At 42.9% G+C, this 19,602-nt stretch overlaps 1 protein-coding gene across 2 annotated transcripts in view; it reads left to right on the top strand.

The window, feature by feature from the left end:
• Positions 1 to 19,357, top strand: part of CUL4B (cullin 4B) — a 39,549-nt gene extending 20,192 nt beyond the window's left edge. For both annotated transcript variants that reach the window (XM_029067949.1, XM_029067948.2), the window contains exons 12-21: positions 685 to 877; positions 2,194 to 2,298; positions 5,112 to 5,222; positions 6,950 to 7,035; positions 7,626 to 7,733; positions 8,464 to 8,577; positions 10,433 to 10,538; positions 12,276 to 12,448; positions 13,786 to 13,938; positions 15,594 to 19,357. In XM_029067949.1, coding sequence (XP_028923782.1) covers positions 685 to 877; positions 2,194 to 2,298; positions 5,112 to 5,222; positions 6,950 to 7,035; positions 7,626 to 7,733; positions 8,464 to 8,577; positions 10,433 to 10,538; positions 12,276 to 12,448; positions 13,786 to 13,938; positions 15,594 to 15,689 — 1,245 coding nt within the window. In that variant the 3' untranslated portion in view covers positions 15,690 to 19,357. The remainder of the gene's footprint in view (positions 1 to 684; positions 878 to 2,193; positions 2,299 to 5,111; positions 5,223 to 6,949; positions 7,036 to 7,625; positions 7,734 to 8,463; positions 8,578 to 10,432; positions 10,539 to 12,275; positions 12,449 to 13,785; positions 13,939 to 15,593) is intronic.
• Positions 19,358 to 19,602: the final 245 nt, after the last annotated feature.

The raw sequence follows: 19,602 nt of genomic DNA, 5'->3' as shown, positions 1-19,602 counted from the left end.
GTTCTTGCCGCTTGCCCTGGAAGTTGTGTAATTATGATAGACTGAGGCCAAAAAGCACATTGAATTCATAAGTTCTTCAATCCTATAGGAATCTTCAATGATGGTACTCTATAAGAAATTTTAAAATCGAGTCAGCTGCTAAAGACTCTTAGCCGCATCAAGTTTTCCATTGAATGATGTAATAAAAAGCCAAAATCCACTTGTAAATTTAAGTTTGGAACCAATCTCTTATTTAGTTAAGTAGAAGTCAGCGTGGGCTGTGGGCTGGGTTCAGACAGGGAACTAATGAGACGGACTGGCTGAACCTTCTGAACTAACCTCTGTTTTCCTCGGTCTTTCTAATTGTTGGTTCTTTAAATTGTGGCTGTTAATCACTTAATCAATGGTATTTATTGAGCACTTACTGTGTGCGGAGCACTTTATTTAGCACTTGGGAGAGAGTTGGTAGCCACCTGCCGTACCCCGTGCAGCCTAGAGAAAATGTCATTCTTTCGTTCGGTCTTGAAATTTTGATATAAGGTCTAAGTGTGTTTTGGTTGTGTTAATTTAAGAGAGATTTGTCATGTATTTTTCATGACATTATTTTAGTTGTCCAAAATGTTTTTCCTTACAATGTGAAAGCTAGATTTTCTAGGACAAGGAGGACAAATCCAGGAATAATAATTGTATATTCTTGTTTTGTAGGCATTTGGTAGCACCATTGTAATAAATCCAGAAAAAGATAAAACTATGGTTCAAGAGCTGCTGGATTTCAAAGACAAAGTTGACCATATTATCGATATTTGCTTTCTGAAGAACGAGAAGTTTGTCAATGCCATGAAAGAAGCTTTTGAAACATTCATTAATAAGAGACCAAACAAACCGGCTGAACTCATAGGTATGTTTTCCATTGTGCACTCACATTCTTTTTATTGCATATTGTCTTTTTTGTTGTTGTTGTTAAGCACTATGTGCCAGGCACTGTACTAAGCATGTTTCTCAACATGTACCATTGTGTTAGAAAGTTGACTGTCCAAGACAAACTGGTAGTGAGACGAGTTCATATAACTGACAGTTCCCAACCAAGCCTCGTTTTCTTCAGTTGTCTCATGCGGATTAGTCAAAGTTATCTTTGTGCTGGTTGAAATAGTCTCGCTCCAACCTTTTGCATAGTCGGCTTTCGCTGGACCACATCATTTGAGCAATTCCCAAAAGATGCCCACTCTGGATGCTGAGCTGGCCTTTTTGGTAGCGCAGTTTTTTCTGGTTTCACAAGAAGTACTAGGAATTTAATACTCCCTGAACTTTCAATATGCAGTGTTGACAGTGCCCGACATTCCCTCCAGCCTCTGACCATATTTTAAAGACTCTGGCCTGGTCCCCCTTGCCAAGAAGACTCGCCACCTCTGGGCCCTTGCCACAGCCATGGCCTCTCCTGCTCCTTTCCTCTGGCTTCACAGTAAGTTGTCCTGTCATCTGTGCAGGGCACCAGATTCCAGAATGGCAGTTTAGTGTTTAGGAGAGAGGCATCGGGCAGAGGTAAAATCTGCGAGTCGCAGCTGCTTTTTCTCCTCTCCCGCACCTCTTTTTGGACTAGAGTGACAAGGTCCAGGCTCTTGCCTTCCCGCACTCCTCTCCTCCTTGGAAAAGAACCCTAAAGAAGTTGTAAAAGGATCGTCTTCTATTTATGATCCTTCTTAACTCATAGCAAGATGAAAGTAATAGGTGTGTTTCCTAATGTTTTAATTCTTCCAATCCAATAACTGCTGTGCTGCAAGTTACAGAAGTTATTCATGTTAAAATCAATGTTAGGTGTTCCAGTCAAAGCTTTTCCTTTAAAAGCTAAATTAAAATCGTGTGAGCACTGTGGGAAAGCTGCAGCGCCTCGATTTGAATTTTAATATAGGTCAGGGTACCGGCTGGCGGGATCATTGAACTGTCCTTAGCAATTAGATCAGCAGATTTGATTTAGAAGTGTACCTCTTAGATGAGCCTGAAATGAGAAGTTGCCATTATAGGATGATACTGAGGGATTTTATGATTTAGAAAAGTAAATGCATGGAAAGTTATTCTGAAGACCTGGAAGATTAATCGTAATATGACTGCACTGAAAGTACAGGCACGGGCCTTATCTGTAGAGTGCTTTTAAGCATTTCCACCCCTTAAAATCATTGTTTATGGGGAAGCATGTAATAAGTCCTTTTCCTGTTTTAGCGAAGTATGTTGATTCAAAGCTTCGGGCTGGGAACAAAGAAGCTACGGATGAAGAACTTGAAAAGATGCTGGATAAAATAATGATTATATTCCGGTTCATTTATGGTGAGCAACTGTTTTGAAAAGTTTCACTTACACTGAAATAAATCTGGCGGAGGGAGCACACTTAGAAGATAGGATTAGTAAGAAGGCTTAGTATTCCTGCCTCGGCCATAACTAGATGGCTGTGCACTTGCCAGTAAAGCCGAAGACCTGCAATTACTCCATGACGAGCCCAAGCTGATCACTCAGGTTGCTGGGTTTGTTTGTTTTTGTTTTCATGGTATTGAAGCGCTTCTTTTGTGCCAGGCACTGTACTAAACCCTGGGGTAGATACAAACTAATCAGGTTGTACCCCGTCCACGTCTCCCATGGGGCTCACAGTCTTAGTCCCCATTTTACAGATGAGTTAACTGAGGCCCAGAGAATAATAATAATTACGGCATCAAGCGCTTACTATTTGTCTAGCACTTTACCAAGCACTGGGGTAGATACAAGATAATCAGGTTGGACAGAGTCCTTGTCCCATGTGGGACTCAGTCTTAGTCCCCATTTTACAGATGAGGCAACTGAGGCTCAGAGAAGTGAAGTGACTCACCCAAGGTCACACAACAGACAAGTGGCAGAACTGAGTTTAGAACCCAGGTCCTCTGACTCCCAGTCATGGGCTTTTTCCACTAGGCCATGCTGCTTCAAGTGAAGTGACTTTTCCAAGATCACACAGCAGACAACTGGTGGAGCTGGGGTTAGAACCCATGTCCTTCTGACTCCCAAGCCTGTGCTCTCTCCGTTAGTCCACACTGCTCCTCTTTGTTTGATTTTACCTCAATTAGTTAAGCTGGCTCCACAAGGCCAATCCACCTGTTGTTTAAATCTCTGCTTCTTTTGGTTTGTGCAAACCCTAGACCTCAGTTTCCCTTTTGTAAAATTAAGGGGTTTCCTGGCCACTTAGGCCAATTTATACATTCCAAATGAGTACATTTCCCAAAGAAAGATCAGAGCTTTTTTTTTTTTTGTCCTTAGAATTCAGAGATTTACAAGTAGATGTATGCTATTTCAGATGTATACTAAAACGTTAGTAAAACGTTTAGTAGTAAAACGTTTACTAGTTTAGTTAGTAGTAAAACGTTAGATCTCTAAACTTTCTGTTTAGAGAAGCGGAATGGCATAGTGGAAAGAGCGTGGGACTGGAAGTCAAAGAACTTGGTTTCTAATCCTGGCCCTTTCAGTGGGCTCCTCTGTGACTTTGGCAAGTCACTTCTTTGCCTCAGTTCCCATATCTGCAAAATGGAGAATAAGGTTGTGAGCCCCAAGTGGGACATAGACGGTGCCCAACTTGATTAGCTTGTTTCTTTCCCAGTGCTTAGTACAGTGCCTGACACATAGCAAGCACTTAACACTTATCGTAAAAAAGCGATCATGGATATTACAGCTTGCAATCACTTTGGAGTACTGTGATCTCCCATAATGTGTAGTTTTTAGTATGATGTGCTCTACGGAAAGAGAAACTCACATTCAGAATATTTGTGTCTTTGTGATGGTCCAAGCTAAGTTTACCCGCACATAGGAAAGGGGAAAACGCTCAGAGGTTTCTCGAGCGGGAATCTGCTCACTCTTAAGGACCCTTCCTGGAGGGAAAGCTGATTTGCTTAACTCAACCAGTGAGCCCATTTGCGACACAAGCCGGTTCCCGGGAAGATTTGGCCAGTAATGAGGGAAGAAGTTCCAGAGTCTCAAGGACTGGGGGCCGTTTGAGGCATCCAGAAACCAGTGGCATGTGCAGGAAGGTAGCACTGGGTCCCCTAGAAAGGATGAGCTGCCAGGCAAGGACCTGTGCATGGCAGGCTCACAGTGGCATGCCAAGGAAAGGGTGGCAGAGATTCAGAGGTGGGGAGCCGGGGGGGGAAGGGAGGCGCTACTGCTGGGATAAAGTTAGGCATAAATTCCAGAAAGGGTAGTGGCCAATATTCCCGGTTATGATTTAAGTCTTGATGCAGCTATTGTGACTGCTCAGATCCTCAACTAAGTGATTGTGGGTTGTCGATTTCCAGCTAGAGAATATACTCGTGTGATGCAGGAATGTGGAACCAGCAAATCTGAGAGATGACCGTGTCGAGGGCAAGTGTAGCATTTGGTTTCCCTCCGCACCTCTACAGCCAGTCCTCATGGTGTGGGACGGGAGGACGGCATAGCTCAGTCCGTCTGAGTTTCAGGATTGTGGCAGTAAGGGACCTTCTCGTGGTGCATTAGTGTTGATCCCCAACCAAGTCCCCGGCCTTGCCATCTTTAGCCTTGGGTCTTAAGGCCCTGGGGCCATCCCTTGGAGTTTGACCTCAAAAAGTGACTGCAGACATGACAGCCTTGTCTGGCTTGCCCACAACCATTTCTTCTGATAACACTTCTTAGCCGCAACCACTTAGGTACTCCTCTTCATGCACAGGTCCTTGCCTGGCAGCTCATCCTTTCTAAGGGACCCAGTGCTGCCTTCCTGCGCTTGGCTTCCCCTACCTGTAATTTGTCATTATGTGTGTCCTGTTGGCTCGTAAGCCCCTTGAAGACAGGGATCGTGTTTATTAATTCTGTCGTCCCCTCCTAAGCGCTTAGGATGGTGTTTTGCACCGGGTAAGCACTCAGTAAATACAATCGATGGACTGATTCCGATGTCACAATCACATCCTATCCAGAGCCGGGTAGGTCGTCGGAAGAGCATCCCCTTTTTTCCCAACGGAGTTCTTGTCCCCAAAGAAACATAGTGATAACATGGGTTCTGGAAGAGGTGGGTGTACTGCAACCACATAGGACCAGAGTTATACAAGTCTGAATCCTTCACACAGTTTTTAAAGTTTTTCTTTGTGAAACATTATTTTATTGAATTCCAGGGAAGGATGTTTTTGAGGCCTTCTATAAGAAAGATTTAGCAAAGCGGCTATTGGTTGGGAAGAGTGCATCAGTAGATGCTGAAAAATCAATGCTGTCCAAACTTAAGCATGGTATGTTTCTCAGATTTATGAACTGTTTTCATCCTCCTTATCGCTTTTGTATATATACTTAAGTTGATGATTTTTTTTTGTTGGCCATTTTAGTTCTAAATATTTTGATTTTTGTCTACCCTACTGGAGTGTGTGTTCCTTGTGGGCAAGGATCATGTCACTTAGTTACTTTCTTCTTCTTAGTATGGTTTATTGCACCAAATGGGTACTCAAATGCTGGTTCCACTATACTCAGAAAACTAAAAAACTCTGAAGGAAATAGAAAGTGTTTGTGCCTTCTGATCAGTAAAATTGCTCCCTTTCCACACATCTGACTTTGAATTTGGTGGAAGAAAAAATTGAATGCATTTTCAAGCCCTTATAATTATAAAAAAAAAATTGCAGGCTGAAGTTAGAAGCTTAGACTGTTGCCCTGACTGTTGTTGTTTTTCGTTTTCTTTGTTAAACTTGCAGAGCTCTTTGTTAAAATATTTACAACTAATACATCAAAGGGGAATCCATTTCAATGGACTCCCAGGAAAGGAAATATAAACTGAAATCTGTTTACATGTTTTTGTGAGATAGATTTGACATAGTCTACTATCAAAATGGCTTGTATCTTTCAACTTGAGTCATATATTAATTGTACCACATCTTAAAATAATTGATTCTTCTGTCAGTATTTAAGTAGATCATCCTATGTAATCGTGGCAATTATTTGGGCCAGGGGCACTTTTAATGAGTGGTGACACCTTTTAAGGTTGATACATAAGATATTTGTAATGAGTGAGGCAACTCTCTGCTGGTCAAACTCCTACAGTTCGTGTCACACTCAGTTGGCAGGGAAAGGGAGGAGAAAGAGGCATCTGAGGCTGAAGAAACTATACTTTTGCCCCCCAGGGCACCGCAGCCAGGGTCATGCCATCAACTTCCCAAATGCCACAACCCCCAGAGCTCTATGTAGAGATTATCAATTCTGTTCCTACTTGGGCTGGCGTTATGAGGGCCAGAGAAACTGAAATGGGGGGGGGTTATACTGTTCCTACTTTTGTTCTAGTCTGTCTCATCATCTGCTTAGATTCATTTCTATGCTGCCTAATGATTCTTGCATTCACCTGACCTGTCAGCGGGACTCCTTTCAACCACTGGGCAAAAGGAGCAGCTATACCAAGCCCTCCACCCCAAGGGAAGCCCTTTGTGCCCACATGGACGCACCTCGGCTGCTCTCCTGTCATGGCTCCATAGCTTTACATCAGCATAAAATAGACCCGCAACAGTCAGAACAGGAAAGTGGGCTCATAGTCAGGGGGTGTGGGGCGGTATGTGTGTGTACATGAAGGTGGCCGGGGGTTTGGGGGAGATGAGTTCTGGTTGTGGGGTCCCCTGAGCTGCTTCTGCTTTCTACTTCCCTGCCAGTCGGTAAACTTGCCCCCACAGCCCTCTATATGACAGACACAAAATTTAGGCTATCAGACCAGTGTATATAAGATACGATTTTCAGGAACTTAGAGGGAGGATTACGAATGGCTTTTAAACATACACCGTTAGAACTATACGTCAGTAGCAGTGGATGGAACTTCTTCAGAATTTAGGATTTGGTCTCTGGATTCGCTCTTTCTTTTAATACACAGAGGGTGCCCTCCACAGGTTGTTGTCAAACAACTGACTGCATGCCCCATAATTTTGCATTCTCCTAATTATGAACTTTTCAGTACTCTTGTCATTCAGTATGCACAAAACTTTTTCAGAATGTGGAGCCGCTTTCACCAGCAAACTGGAAGGGATGTTTAAAGACATGGAGCTTTCAAAAGACATCATGATACAATTTAAACAGGTAATGCTGAGTGACATGTTCCTCCTCAGTACACGTGGTAGTGGTTTTCTTATTCTTTTTTGTTAAATGGAAGAGTTATGGATGAATTTGGTCTCAACTACTTCCTGACCATATAAGTTAGAATGTAATCTGGAGAAAAATAGGGGTGCCAGGAGCAGCCCTCTAAAATCAGATTCAAGAATTAGGGGCAGTACAGTCATCAGTCACTCATTGGCATAACAGAGGGAACCACTGGCAGCTCTTCTTGCAGTTGATTTTTAGGCAGCTGCAGATTGTTCTCCAGTGTGAAGTGATTATGTCCATTAATACAATTGTCAGGGAAAGGGTCAACAGGCAGATAGCAAGAAACAGGCTTTAGGAGACTTTGTTTTGTCTTCCATGACCTATTGAATTTGTCACAGGGGGTATATAAGTGTGCCTGCTGGTTTTAAAGTGGACATATTCATTGCATCTGTACTTACTGTATCTCATCTGCATGCTATTTTTTTAAGGAAGGGAACGATTTCTAATCATTTCTAAGTTATGCCCCAAATTAATCAATGTGTGCATTTTCCCCAAGAGACTTAAATGTTGTGTGTGTTCTCTTGTAGTATATGCAAAACCAGAATGTACCTGGAAATATTGAGTTAACAGTAAATATCTTGACTATGGGTTATTGGCCAACATATGTGCCTATGGAAGTTCATTTGCCACCTGAGGTAAGGATAACTAGAGCAACTCTAAATTCAGACACAATCGTTCTGATGGCATGAGCAGGGCGTCCTAGGCAGAAGGGTCAAGAGCAAAGGTACAGTAATCTTGAGAGTTGAAAAGAGGGTGAGCTGGGAAGTGGCAAGTCAAGAGGTGATATGTCAGATGAGGACACCGCCCCCCCCCCCCCCACCCCGCTGAAGAGCCTTGAGAGCAACGAAAGGGAGATTTCGCTGGGTATGGAGGGAAAGCTGTAGTTATCAGAGGTTTTTGAGGAGTGTGTAGAGCAGTGTTTTAGGAAGGTGATCCTGGAGTACAAACTGAAAGGGGAAGAGGCTGGGAGGCCACTGAGAAGCCTAATCCTGAGATGATGATCGCTTGAACCGTGGCAGTAGGTTGTGGAGAGAATGGGCGCAGATCCAAAAATATGGGAGCTAGTAATAGATTGAACGCAAGACCTTTTGAAAGACAGTGTGACTCCTTCCCCTTCCGCTCCTCTCCCCATGCTTCTGGGTCAGGGAGAGGATATTGATGCTGTCAACAGAAATGGCAAAGCAAAATGTGGGTTTAGGTGGAAAGATGAGAGATGCTATTTTAATCCTGAGAACTCTTGTCAGTATGGATCTATGACCTACCAACTCTAGCAGAAGGGCCCCGTGAACTATTTTAAGTGGGGACAGATGAGTTAATTAGAAGGTTGTAAATTAAAGCTTTTTCCTTTCATTTTTTTCCCTTTAGATGGTAAAACTTCAGGAAATTTTCAAGACTTTTTACTTGGGCAAACACAGTGGTAGAAAACTTCAGTGGCAGTCAACTCTAGGACATTGTGTACTAAAAGCAGAATTTAAAGAGGCAAGTGGAGACACTTCTTAAACCTTCTTTCTGTGATTCCATGACTCCTTCTGGCTGATCCCTTTGTTTAGAATTATTTCAAATTTTTCTATGGCCATTTTCTCCTGGTTATTGGCCCAGTGTGGTGATATCTTAAAGCTGAAGGGTTGTTTAAGATTTTTGGTTTCTTAATCATCATCATCGAGAAGCAGCGTGGCTCAGTGGAAAGAGCCCGGGCTTGGGGGTCAGAGGTCATGGTTTGAATCCTGGCTCTGCCACTTGTCAGCTGTGTAACTGAGGGCAAGTCACTTAACTTCTCTGCACCTCAGTTCCCTCATCTGTAAAATGGGATTAACTGTGAGGCTCATGTGGGACAACCTGATTACCCTGTATCTACCCCAGCGCTTAGAACAGTGCTCTGCACATAGTAAGCGCTTAACAAATACCAACATTATTATTATTATTTTCATCAGATTTAATGACTGCTTATTCTGGATATATCACTGTATTATGCACTTAGGATAGCAAAAATAGAAGAGAGTCTTTCCCCGAGGAGATTAGAAGTTACTAGTAAAGATACGATCCACTGTACCGTGGATCTGGTTCTGCTGCGGAGCCAGAAATATGCTCTCTCCCCTCTTCCCTTCTTGCGTCTCGATTTTCGAGGAGCAGAATTGATACTGTCATTGAGTGGCAGGTTCTCTTCTCTTCCTGATGCCTGGAGAGGTCAGTAGAGATGAGGAAAAAAGCCTATCTGCAAGTTTTGGTGGTAGGCTGCAACATTAAATAAGTATCCCAATTGACCACTGACAACTGATTTGAAACAGTGACGCCTCACAACTTCTTGTTAGTACTCTCCTACATGGTTTTGAATAATCCTGTCTACCATAGATAATGAGGCTGCGTTTTGATTTGGGAAGTTCCTTGGTTGTCCCGAGAACTTTGGGAAGCTGCTGTCATCTGTCTGTTCTAGGTGACCCCCATATTTGGGAGCCTACTTGTGCATACTCAGTAAAATAAAAAATAATTCCATAAAGAAATGGGGTCCTTCAGACACATAAGGAGCTATGGGCTCACACTTCCTTCCCTCCAGTCATTCTCCTCTGTTCTCACGGGTTTCCAATGAGCTAAGCGTTATCATCAGACATCCAACATACTTGATTTGCTCCCAACTAAAAAAGGCTAGGAAGTTCGCTCTGACAGAGTAGCTTATATAAAGTCACTGTCTAGTCATTGAAGCAGCAAGGCCTAGTGGAAAGAACACGGACCTAGGAGTCAGGGGACATGGATTCTAATCCTGGCTTTACCACTTAGCTATTGTGTGACCTTGGGCGAGTTACTTCTTTGTGCCTCAGTTCCCTCATCTGCAGAAATGGAGATTTGATACCTGCCCCCCTCCTACTTAGACTGAACTCCGTGTAGGACCTCATTATCTTGTATCTGCCCCAGAGCTGAGTTCATTCCTCGGCATGTAGTAAGCATGTAACAAAACCATAATAATTATTATTAGTATTAGTCAATGAAGAAAATATATAACTACTACAAAGAGCTTTGCTTGGTAACTGTCAGAAGATAAATAGGTGCTCACCTAGTGTCATTGATTAGCTTAATGGATAGTGAGTAAAATGAATAATTCAACTTCCAGAATCATGCTGGTATTATAACCTCAGCCCCAAAGCACTTATTTACATATCCATAATTTATATTAATCTCTGTTTCCCCCCTCTAAACTGTACACTTATTGTGGGCAGGGATCGTATCTACCAACTCTGTTATGTGGTATTCTCCCAAGCGGTTAGTACAGTGCTCTGCACACATTAAGTGCTTACTAATTGCAATTATTGATTGATTGAACCACTGTCTGATTCTCTAACAGGGGAAGAAAGAACTCCAAGTCTCCCTATTTCAAACACTGGTACTGCTAATGTTCAATGAAGGAGAAGAATTCAGTTTAGAAGAGATCAAGCAAGCTACCGGCATAGGTTCGTACAGGCATCCCTCCGGGTTCCAAATACACTGGAAAATCTGGATATGTCATTCCCCTACTGCTTGTTTAGCCCCGATCTATAAGCCTCTGCCCCAGTACTACATCAGGTTGCCTCAAGGAAACCAATTCCCCAGTTCCCTTCCCCACAACTCTCTCAGTGCCGACTTGCTGGGCTTGACCAGGGCCTAGGGCAGAGGCAACGCAGATGAGCCGGGATGGCTGATGAAGAGGGCCCGAAAGGTCTTGAGCCGTCTTCAGTAGCCCCTTCTGTTCCGCACCAATCTTGGTTGCCGGTGGTGGAAACAGAACTCTGACGCAACCCCTCATCCCTCTCCCCCGCGTCATATTCCTTAAAGTTTGCCCGGATGCCCCTTTCACCCTGTCGTGATCCTGATCTGCCAAGGTGGAAAGGACCCAACGCCCCCCGACCCCGCTTAGAGGAGCAGTGTGAACTGGTTGATAGAACACAAGCAAGGAAGTCAGAAGGATTTGGGTTCTAATCCCCGCTCTGCCACTTGTCTGCTGTTTGACCTTGGGGAAATCACCTGACTTTTCTTTGTCTCAGGTCTCTCATCTCTAAAATAGGGATTAAGACTGTGAGCCCCATGTGGAACACAGACTGTGTCCACCCTGATTAGCTTGTCTCTACCCCAGCATATAGTGCAGGGCACTTAACAGATACCATTCTTACACATATACACTCTTGCTCTTTTCCTTCCTCATGGCTTCTCAGACACGGAGTTGAAAAATGAGATTATTAATGGGAGAGACTTTTAGGATTAAAAGTGGTATACACAAACCAGGGTATTTTTGAAGCCCAACTTTTCCAGGCCGGAAGGGGCACTGGAATTGCTACAAGTCAGTGACTAGAACCAACAGGGCCGGGGAGGGGTGCAGTGCGGGCTTGGGTAGGGGATTGTCCTGTCTTCTCACTGCTCTTTTTCTACTCCGGACTTCCACCCCCTCCTGCGGCGCCTGCCGAGGCAGACTCGCTGGAAGAGGCTGGGAAGCAAGGGAGGGAGAGGTGTGCACAGAATGGGAGCAGGGAGCCCCCCCCCTTACCCATATGTACCTGGCTAAAAGGGTAGCATAACCCCCCCCACCCCGCCCCAGCTCCCCCTCTCTTTACCACCACCTCTTCCAGAAGCCTAGTTTCTCCGGAATGGAGGAGACAGTGAACTGGCAGCTTGGGAGGTGACTGCTGTTCTTTCCTTTCACCACTCTCAGCTCCAGACTTCAACTCCCCCATCCCCTTGGTCTGGTACACCTGGGCAGAGACCCAAGGAGCATCTGGCCTCTGGACCCAGAGAATGTTTTTCTGGCTTTTCTCCAGTTGGCTGGAGCGTGTGGTTTGAAGGGGGGCGTGCATTCCTCACTTGTTTTCAAAAAGGATGTTGGAGGGGCTGAGTTTGAGGAGTGTGAAGGACAGGAACGTCTCTAGGTGCGAGGGAGGTGAAAAAGAGGGAGGGGGAGGACAGGGAAGAATAAAGAGTGTAACTTTTACTGAGCCGAAGGGCTCGATTGTCATGATGGGGCTGGTTCTGGGACAAGAATTGAAAGAATTGCTGCAAGTCTATGGCAAAACATACCCTACGATACGTCAGTTGACGGTACATCCACATTTTGAGGAGACTACTATGGACATATTGTGGCGTATACCTACATTGAATGCCAGTGTTCTTTTTCTATGAAGATTAGTCATGAAAACGTTTAAGCACCGTTTCTTCTTCAGAGGATGGAGAATTAAGAAGAACACTCCAATCATTAGCCTGCGGTAAAGCCAGAGTTCTGACGAAAAATCCAAAGGGCAAAGATGTGGAAGATGGGGATAAATTTACTTGCAACGATGATTTCAGACACAAACTCTTCAGGATAAAGATCAATCAAATTCAGATGAAAGAAACGGTATTTGTTTTTTGGGTTATTATATTGCCTGTCTCCTTTTTGTGAATTTCACACGCATCTTAAAAATGTCTTCTCACTTGGCAACGCACATTCGGTTTGCTATAATGGTAAAGAAAAGGTCCTGCTGGCAAAGGTGAGATTGAGATGTGCTCATCCACTTGTTAAAGAACCTCACCGTGTTCTTACCATAGCGTTTGGATTCCCCGAATCCCTAGGGCAAGACTCAGGAACAATTGGAGATCATATTTGTAAAATAGATTATTGTGTCAGTGCAGAGCGGGGGTGAAGTCTTGGAAAAATCCCTCCCTAGGCTTGAAGAAGTTTTTGCTCTTTCTGTAAAGTACAGGGTTGTCCTGTACTTGGGCTGAGAAACTTGGGTCTGGTCTGGCCTGGCCCTAGCTAAACCCTAGAAATGAGCAGCCGATGCTTCTGTATCTCTCTGCATTCCCAGCCCTCCTCCACACACACTTCAGCCCCTCCTACTGCAGACACACATCCTACATCGCCTTGGTCAAGACCAACCTACTGATACTATTCCATCTCAGAAACCTTGTGATATTTTGTGTCTCCTAATTTGGGCATCTGTAAAAGGAAAACTAGCATCTTCCTCTAGATTTTCCTGCCTGCTGACTGTTTAGCCTGCATGAATCTGCCAGATGCAGGTGCCGCCTGCTCTATTTGACCTTTCTAATGTGAAATTAGAATGAACGAAAATTGGTTTCTAAGTGACTTGAACTGAGCAAATGTGTTGGTAGGATTATGATTATCAGCGTAGAGTAGCAAACAGCTTTTTCATTTTGTTTGTGTCCAGCTACTGGAGAAGTTGACCTTCTTATTCAGCGTTTACTTTGTGTAGAGTGCTATACTAAGTGCTTGGGAGAGTACAGCATGGCTTAGTGGCAAGAGCCTGGGCTTGGGAGTCAGAGGTTATGGGTTCGAATTCCAGCTCTGCCGCCTGTCAGTTGTGCGACTTTGGGCAAGTCACTTAACTTCTTTGGGCCTCCGTTACCTCATCTGTAAAATGGGGATGAAAACCGTGAGCCCCACATGAGACAACCTGATTACCTTGTATCTACCCCAGCGCTTAGAACAGTGCTTGGCATATAGTAAGCTCTTAAATAGCAATATTATTTTTATTATTATTACATGTAACAATAAACAGCACATTCCCTGTCCACAATGAGCTTATAGTCTAGAAGGACAAGTTTTAAGCCATTAGGAGAGTGTGGTAACTTTTCAGTTCCGTCCTCCAAAAATGGGTAGTTAGTGTAGGTGAGAGACTGTTCTCCTTGCTTTTCATTATGACAATTCTGCATCTTTTTAAATCATGCCATCAGGTGGAGGAACAAGCAAGCACTACAGAGCGAGTATTTCAAGACCGGCAATACCAGATTGATGCTGCAATAGTTCGAATTATGAAGATGCGGAAGACGCTTAGCCACAATCTCCTTGTGTCAGAGGTGTATAACCAGCTGAAATTCCCAGTAAAGGTATGTTCTCTGTAGTTTTGTAAGGGGTTTGTAATAAGGGTTCAACAGCTATGGAATTTGGACACCTGACGTGTTTGGAGCATTCATTCAAGTAGTAGTATTTATTGATCGTTTCCTGGGAGAGAACCGTGGAACAGAGTGGGGAAACTTGTTCCTAGCTCACAAGTAGCTTTCAACCTAGAGAGAGAGACAGATATTAAAATGAATGCATCAGTCTTATTCTCCTTTAATGGGGTCGAGTGTTTTAATTTCCCATTGTTCTTCTGTTTGTGAATGACATGTAGAGTGAGAGCAATGCAGAAAAATAGCATTTTCTACTCCAGAAATATACCTAATTCATGGAATTTCTGGATAATTTTAAGATTTGATATGCTTTCAACGTTTGATTTCCACAAAATTTTTAGTATGCTGCCTGAAAATGCAATTTATCAGCATGGAACTTTTAGTCAAGATTGCCATTTCAATAACAGATATTCGGTTTATGCTCGAGATACATATTTCTTGACATTTCTGACTGTAGTTCTGGACATCTGTGGGATTGTCTTGAATTTTGCAGTTGCAAAAGTCCCAAATCAGTGGACTGTTGGTTGGAGGGGTAACTGCACACTCATGGAATAGTAGCTGTTAGGGATATCAGGTGATCATTTCGGTCTGTTCCTTCCCCAGGCTGGTCAAGGACATGGCCGAGCTGGAAGTCTACCTGGTATAAATTCCTCCTCAGTAGCCTGTAACGGGATCTAATCACCCTCACACTTAAATTCTTAACTGCACTCTCCCTTGCAGCTAGTGAGACCTGGATTGTTAAATAGTGGAACTTTTTTGTTAGTCTCTCTGTTGGCTTTCACTACTGATCTAAGCAAAAGCACAATAAGGTTTGGAAAGAGCCTTGGATGTAGTAGATTAGATTTATCTTGTTGATCTGATATTGCTTCCTGTTTCCCTAGTCTTCCTCCACCAAGTCACAATGACAGTTGGCCTCCCCTACCCCTACTGGCAGCCACAGTTCTTGGACAAAAAAAGTTATTTTAAGTTTTAATTTTGTGAACTCAAGAACATTTTCTTTCACACCCATTGAGATCACTTGATGGGAGAAGCAGCATAGCCTAGTGGCAAGAGCACGGGCTTGGGAGTCGGAGGTCGTGGGTTCAAATCCCGGCTCTGCCACTTGTCAGCTGCGTGACCTTGGGCAAGTCACTTCACTTCTCTGTGACTGTTCCTTCATCTGTAAAATGGGGATTAAGACTGTGAGCCCCATGTGGGACAACCTGATTAGCTTGTATCTACCCCAGCGCTTAGAAGAGTGTTTGGTACATAGTAAGCGCCTGAGAAATACCATAATTAGTATTATCATCACTAAGTAGTGAAGGTGGTTCTATTGCTGCTGGTAGTCTAGATTTAATTTTGCTTATCCATCCAGTGGTCCTGCCATATCTCTAGTGCCCAATTCTCCTCATTCCTGCCCAGGGTCCTCCTTATCCCTGGTCCTTTCACTCCTCCAGAAAAATTAGCGTATATTTATCCATTGGGTTTGAGCTACTGGCTGACTTTGGGAAAGAATCTTAGAGGTTAAAGTATAACATAGTGAAAAGTCGCATGTTTGAAAGAATAATTATGAAATGAGTACTTTTGCACTGATAATTTGCATTGTTTTACAGCCTGCTGACCTTAAGAAGAGAATAGAATCCTTAATTGACAGGGACTACATGGAAAGAGATAAAGAGAATCCAAACCAGTACAACTATATTGCCTAAAACGTTGGCCTTTGAGCACTTGGTGTCCTACTCAGTTGCCAGTGGATTAAACTAGCCTGTTGATCCCATTAATTGACTTCTTTTATACTACCGATGACTGAATGACAACAGTGTAACGGAAAAGTATAGTAGAGTGGACTTTTCAGTGGTTAACATGCCCCATTTAAAGAGTACTATTTACATTTTAAGAAGAATGCTGTTGAACTCTTTGCATGTTATTTAGTATGATGTGCAGAAAACTCTAAGAAAGTACCTGGTCTTCATGATTCATCTGGATCTGAGGAAAAGTCCCAACACTTAGGGAAAAATGTTCCTTCACACCATACTATGAAGCGGAAGGTTAAGTTGCATAAGGTAGCCTTTAAAGATGCTTAAACTGCATGCAGACTTTATTTACTGTACAGAATCCTGGATGTATTAATCAGATAGAAAAACCACCCTGGACTTGGTTGCTCACCTATGTTTTGCACTCTCCCTTGTGAAAGGAGACTTGTGTTAAGTTGCAGAAGGATGCTCTGTTACGGTGAAAGGGATGTTTTTAAAAATCTTCGGTGGACATGAATTCCGAATACTGGGACACTTGCTTATGAAGCGCTGTATCTCTTTCCCCCTCATCGGACGCCCTCCCCCATCCCCTCCGCCCAAATATACGCATTTCCATCCCGGAAGGGGGTAATCTTGTTATGGCCCAGAGATACAACATCAACCCCTGTTACTTACAGCTAGAGTCAAAGTAGAAAACTGCTCTTGGCAGACTTGACTCGGGGGAGAAGTTTTTACAGTGAAAGTTACCAAAACAAATTTGGAAATCAGGGGAAGGATGAAAATCACTACAGGAACAAAAGCTCTTCAACTGAATTGTTAACTTATTTTGGAGCCACATGGCATTTGAAACATTCAAGATTGTTATTTGCCTTGTAGACTGGTAACTCAACCAATATCAGCCTCAATTCTGGACTGTTACAGGCCTCCCCTTAGCACCTACCGTGTTCTCTTGTCAACTGAGGTTTCTGAAAGCATCCCTCACCTCTTTTTATTTTTTTTCTTCGTTGGGAGTTGTTTATTTTCTATCTTACTCTAACCTAAAAGCCCTGGAAAATGAGGCTCCGGAAACAGAGAGGGACTCAATAATAGTGGGTCCTGCTGATCACGTAGCTCCTACTACTAGTAAAAGTTCTTGTGGCAACCGGACAAAGACACCTCCTGCACTTGAGGCTAATTTACAAAAGTGAGAACAATAGCAGAAGCGAATTCATCCAAATCTGCAGGCAGCATGCGTTTTATGACTAAGAGGCTCCATCCTGCCATCCAACCAGTTCACTTTGCTCCATGGCCATGAAAAATTTCACCTTGCAACAAGAGCGAGATACATCGGTGGCTTTAATAATCCAAACGTACGTTCGTGCTTTCCTCAAAGGTGTGTGTCTTCATCCTCGGAAGGAAAATGCCTAGTGTCTCCCCTTCAGCTGAGCAGCCTTAGTTTGTTGAGTCAGAAAGTTCTTCGGCGATGACCGTTTTCTCAGGCCCGTCCTTGGCGGGCTCTGAAAAACGTCACTCTAACCTCTCTCTCTCACCATATCCGCTCATGTATACTGTTGACTGTCGATACGTTGAATTAAGAATTTCTCGTCTTCTCTTAGATGTCCCCACAGTTTTCCGTCTTTTCTTCCCGGTTCCTTTCCTCATTGCCTTAACTGGGCCTGCCCAAGGAATAAAGGCAACTGTTGTTTCCTTTCCTGGAGCGCTGGTTCCAACCCCACCGCTGACTTCCTCTGAGATGTGAATATCTCCACAGATCAGTTCCCCCTCTCCCAGATCTCATACTTCTGCTGGGAAACGTTGACTGTCACCCCCACCTTTCAAAGGCAAGTCCTTTCCATTGAGCTGTTCCCTTCTTGAATACGGGAGGCTGCTTCAACTGAAAAATTGGTAAGACTAAAAGTTCAAAACTTAAGTATCAGGGAAGGAGCTACTGATGAAATCGAAAAGATACTGCAAGCTATAATAAATCTTTGTGGCTTTTTTTTTTTTAAGCTGTTTCTGTATCAGTTGAATTTTGTGCTCCTTTTTCCCGTGTATGTGGTGGTTCTATTTTTCTCCAATAAAACTTTTTATTTAAAAAAAAAAGTTGTTTCTGGAGGGGATCCTTAAAAAATCAAGTGCGGGAGAGGTATCTAAAACTAGAGGGCTTAGAGTAAAAACTCAGTTTTGCCAAAGGTTTCTGTTGAAAGTTGAATGGGGAGTGGAGGGACAGGGAAGACCAGAAACTTAAAGGAATGGAAAAATGTAGGGAGTTGTTTTGTTGTTTTGTTTTTTTAATCGTAGAAAAGAAAAAATAGTTATGCAAATGTAGCCTTTAGCAAATCCTGGATTACTAGCAGAGAGGTTCTAATATTGCTGAGCACCTACAAAGACGAGCCTGAGAGTTTTACAGCCTCTAGAGGTACAAGCAATGCTCTCGCTGGTTGTTGACCCGTAAAATATGCCTCAGGTCAGCAGGTTCTGAGACGTTAAAGGCCAAATTGACCGCTTTTTCCACTCTGCCCTTCTCGTCGTACATCTTTTTGGTCTTCCTTGTATTTCTGTATCTCTGCTACAGTGATAAATGAAGCTCTTCCGCAGCAGAAAGCAACTTCTTGCTAACAACCCTCCAGTGATGCTTATCAGAACAGCCAACAGTAATCATTAAAGGCTTGTGTGACTTGGTAGTCTGGACCATCACTCACTTTGAACCCTAGGGATTATTGGCTGGGGTGCAATTCTAGTGTCTAGCCTTCTTTTTGATTTTTTTTAAATCCTGCCTCTTGTGTGCAGTTTATAGCAACCTTGTTCATAAGAAATTGCAGTTTGTTCTACTTAGAAATATATGTTTTAGAGGGGTTTTAAAAATCTTTATACCCATAAATCTTTTTTTTTTTGGATCTTGGCTGGTTTAAAAAAAAGAGTGACCACTGTTGTAATGTTGTAACTGCGAAAGTGTTGTAAACCTGTTTTGTTCTCTAGTTTACACAAAAGTGCCAAAGTAAATTGTTAAAGAAAAGGAAAAAAACCAACAACCTAGTAAATGGGAATCTACCTAGCTGTGGTTTATATTTTGACCTTGCTGGTCCTCCTTTCTCACAGTTTCTTCAGTTTCATGAACACTTACATTAATTATCCTTAATGCTTTACTCTTAAACAGTATTTCATCTGTGCTTCTCCAAACTCTGTTCTAATTCAGCATTTTAGTCATTTTTGGTTTTTTTTGAACTCTAAATAGGTAAAGAGTATTTCTTTGAAAAAATTAAAATTGAAAGAGTACAGCAGCATTCAAAAATGTAATATAGTTTTGTATAATGATCCTTCAGAGGTTGTCTGGAGTTGGGGGGATAAACTAACCCTGTTATTCGTAAGAAGTCCCTGCTTAGTTAAAAGAATATTGGAATTGTGCTTGTTCGATGCATCAGAACTTTATAGTTATGCAGATTTGCAAAAAGGAACAGGTGACCACACTTGCCCTTAATGCAAATATGATATCTTTTTAATGTTTCATAACCAGTCTGAAAATGGGTACAGTCTTTCTTAAGTTGGTAAATAATGTAAATATGTGTCCTCTCAAAGAGTGAGTCTTATCTAGGTATTTTGTGTCATTTAATAAATATTAAACAGTTTTGTGTTGATAAACTCTTGTTCACGTGTAAACCGCCTTTTATTTTGTCTAACTGTTGTACGTTGGCTGTACCAATTAATTCCTGTTACGCTGCGGCCCATCTTTAGCATTAAGCGGTATCTAAAAATTTGATTATGGTTTAACTTAGGATCCAAGGCGAAGGCAACCCTTCCCAGTGGATGTTTATTTCATTTGATTTGGGGCTGCAGGGCGGGAGGGGGGTGGATGTTGACTCATTAATATGGCCTCTTGAAAATATTTTTT

Source organism: Ornithorhynchus anatinus, chromosome 6, assembly GCF_004115215.2.
Source record: "Ornithorhynchus anatinus isolate Pmale09 chromosome 6, mOrnAna1.pri.v4, whole genome shotgun sequence".
NCBI classification, from domain to species: domain Eukaryota; kingdom Metazoa; phylum Chordata; class Mammalia; order Monotremata; family Ornithorhynchidae; genus Ornithorhynchus; species Ornithorhynchus anatinus.
The sequence above is the reverse complement of the archived record's forward strand: the minus strand, read 5'-3'. Positions and strand labels throughout refer to the sequence as shown.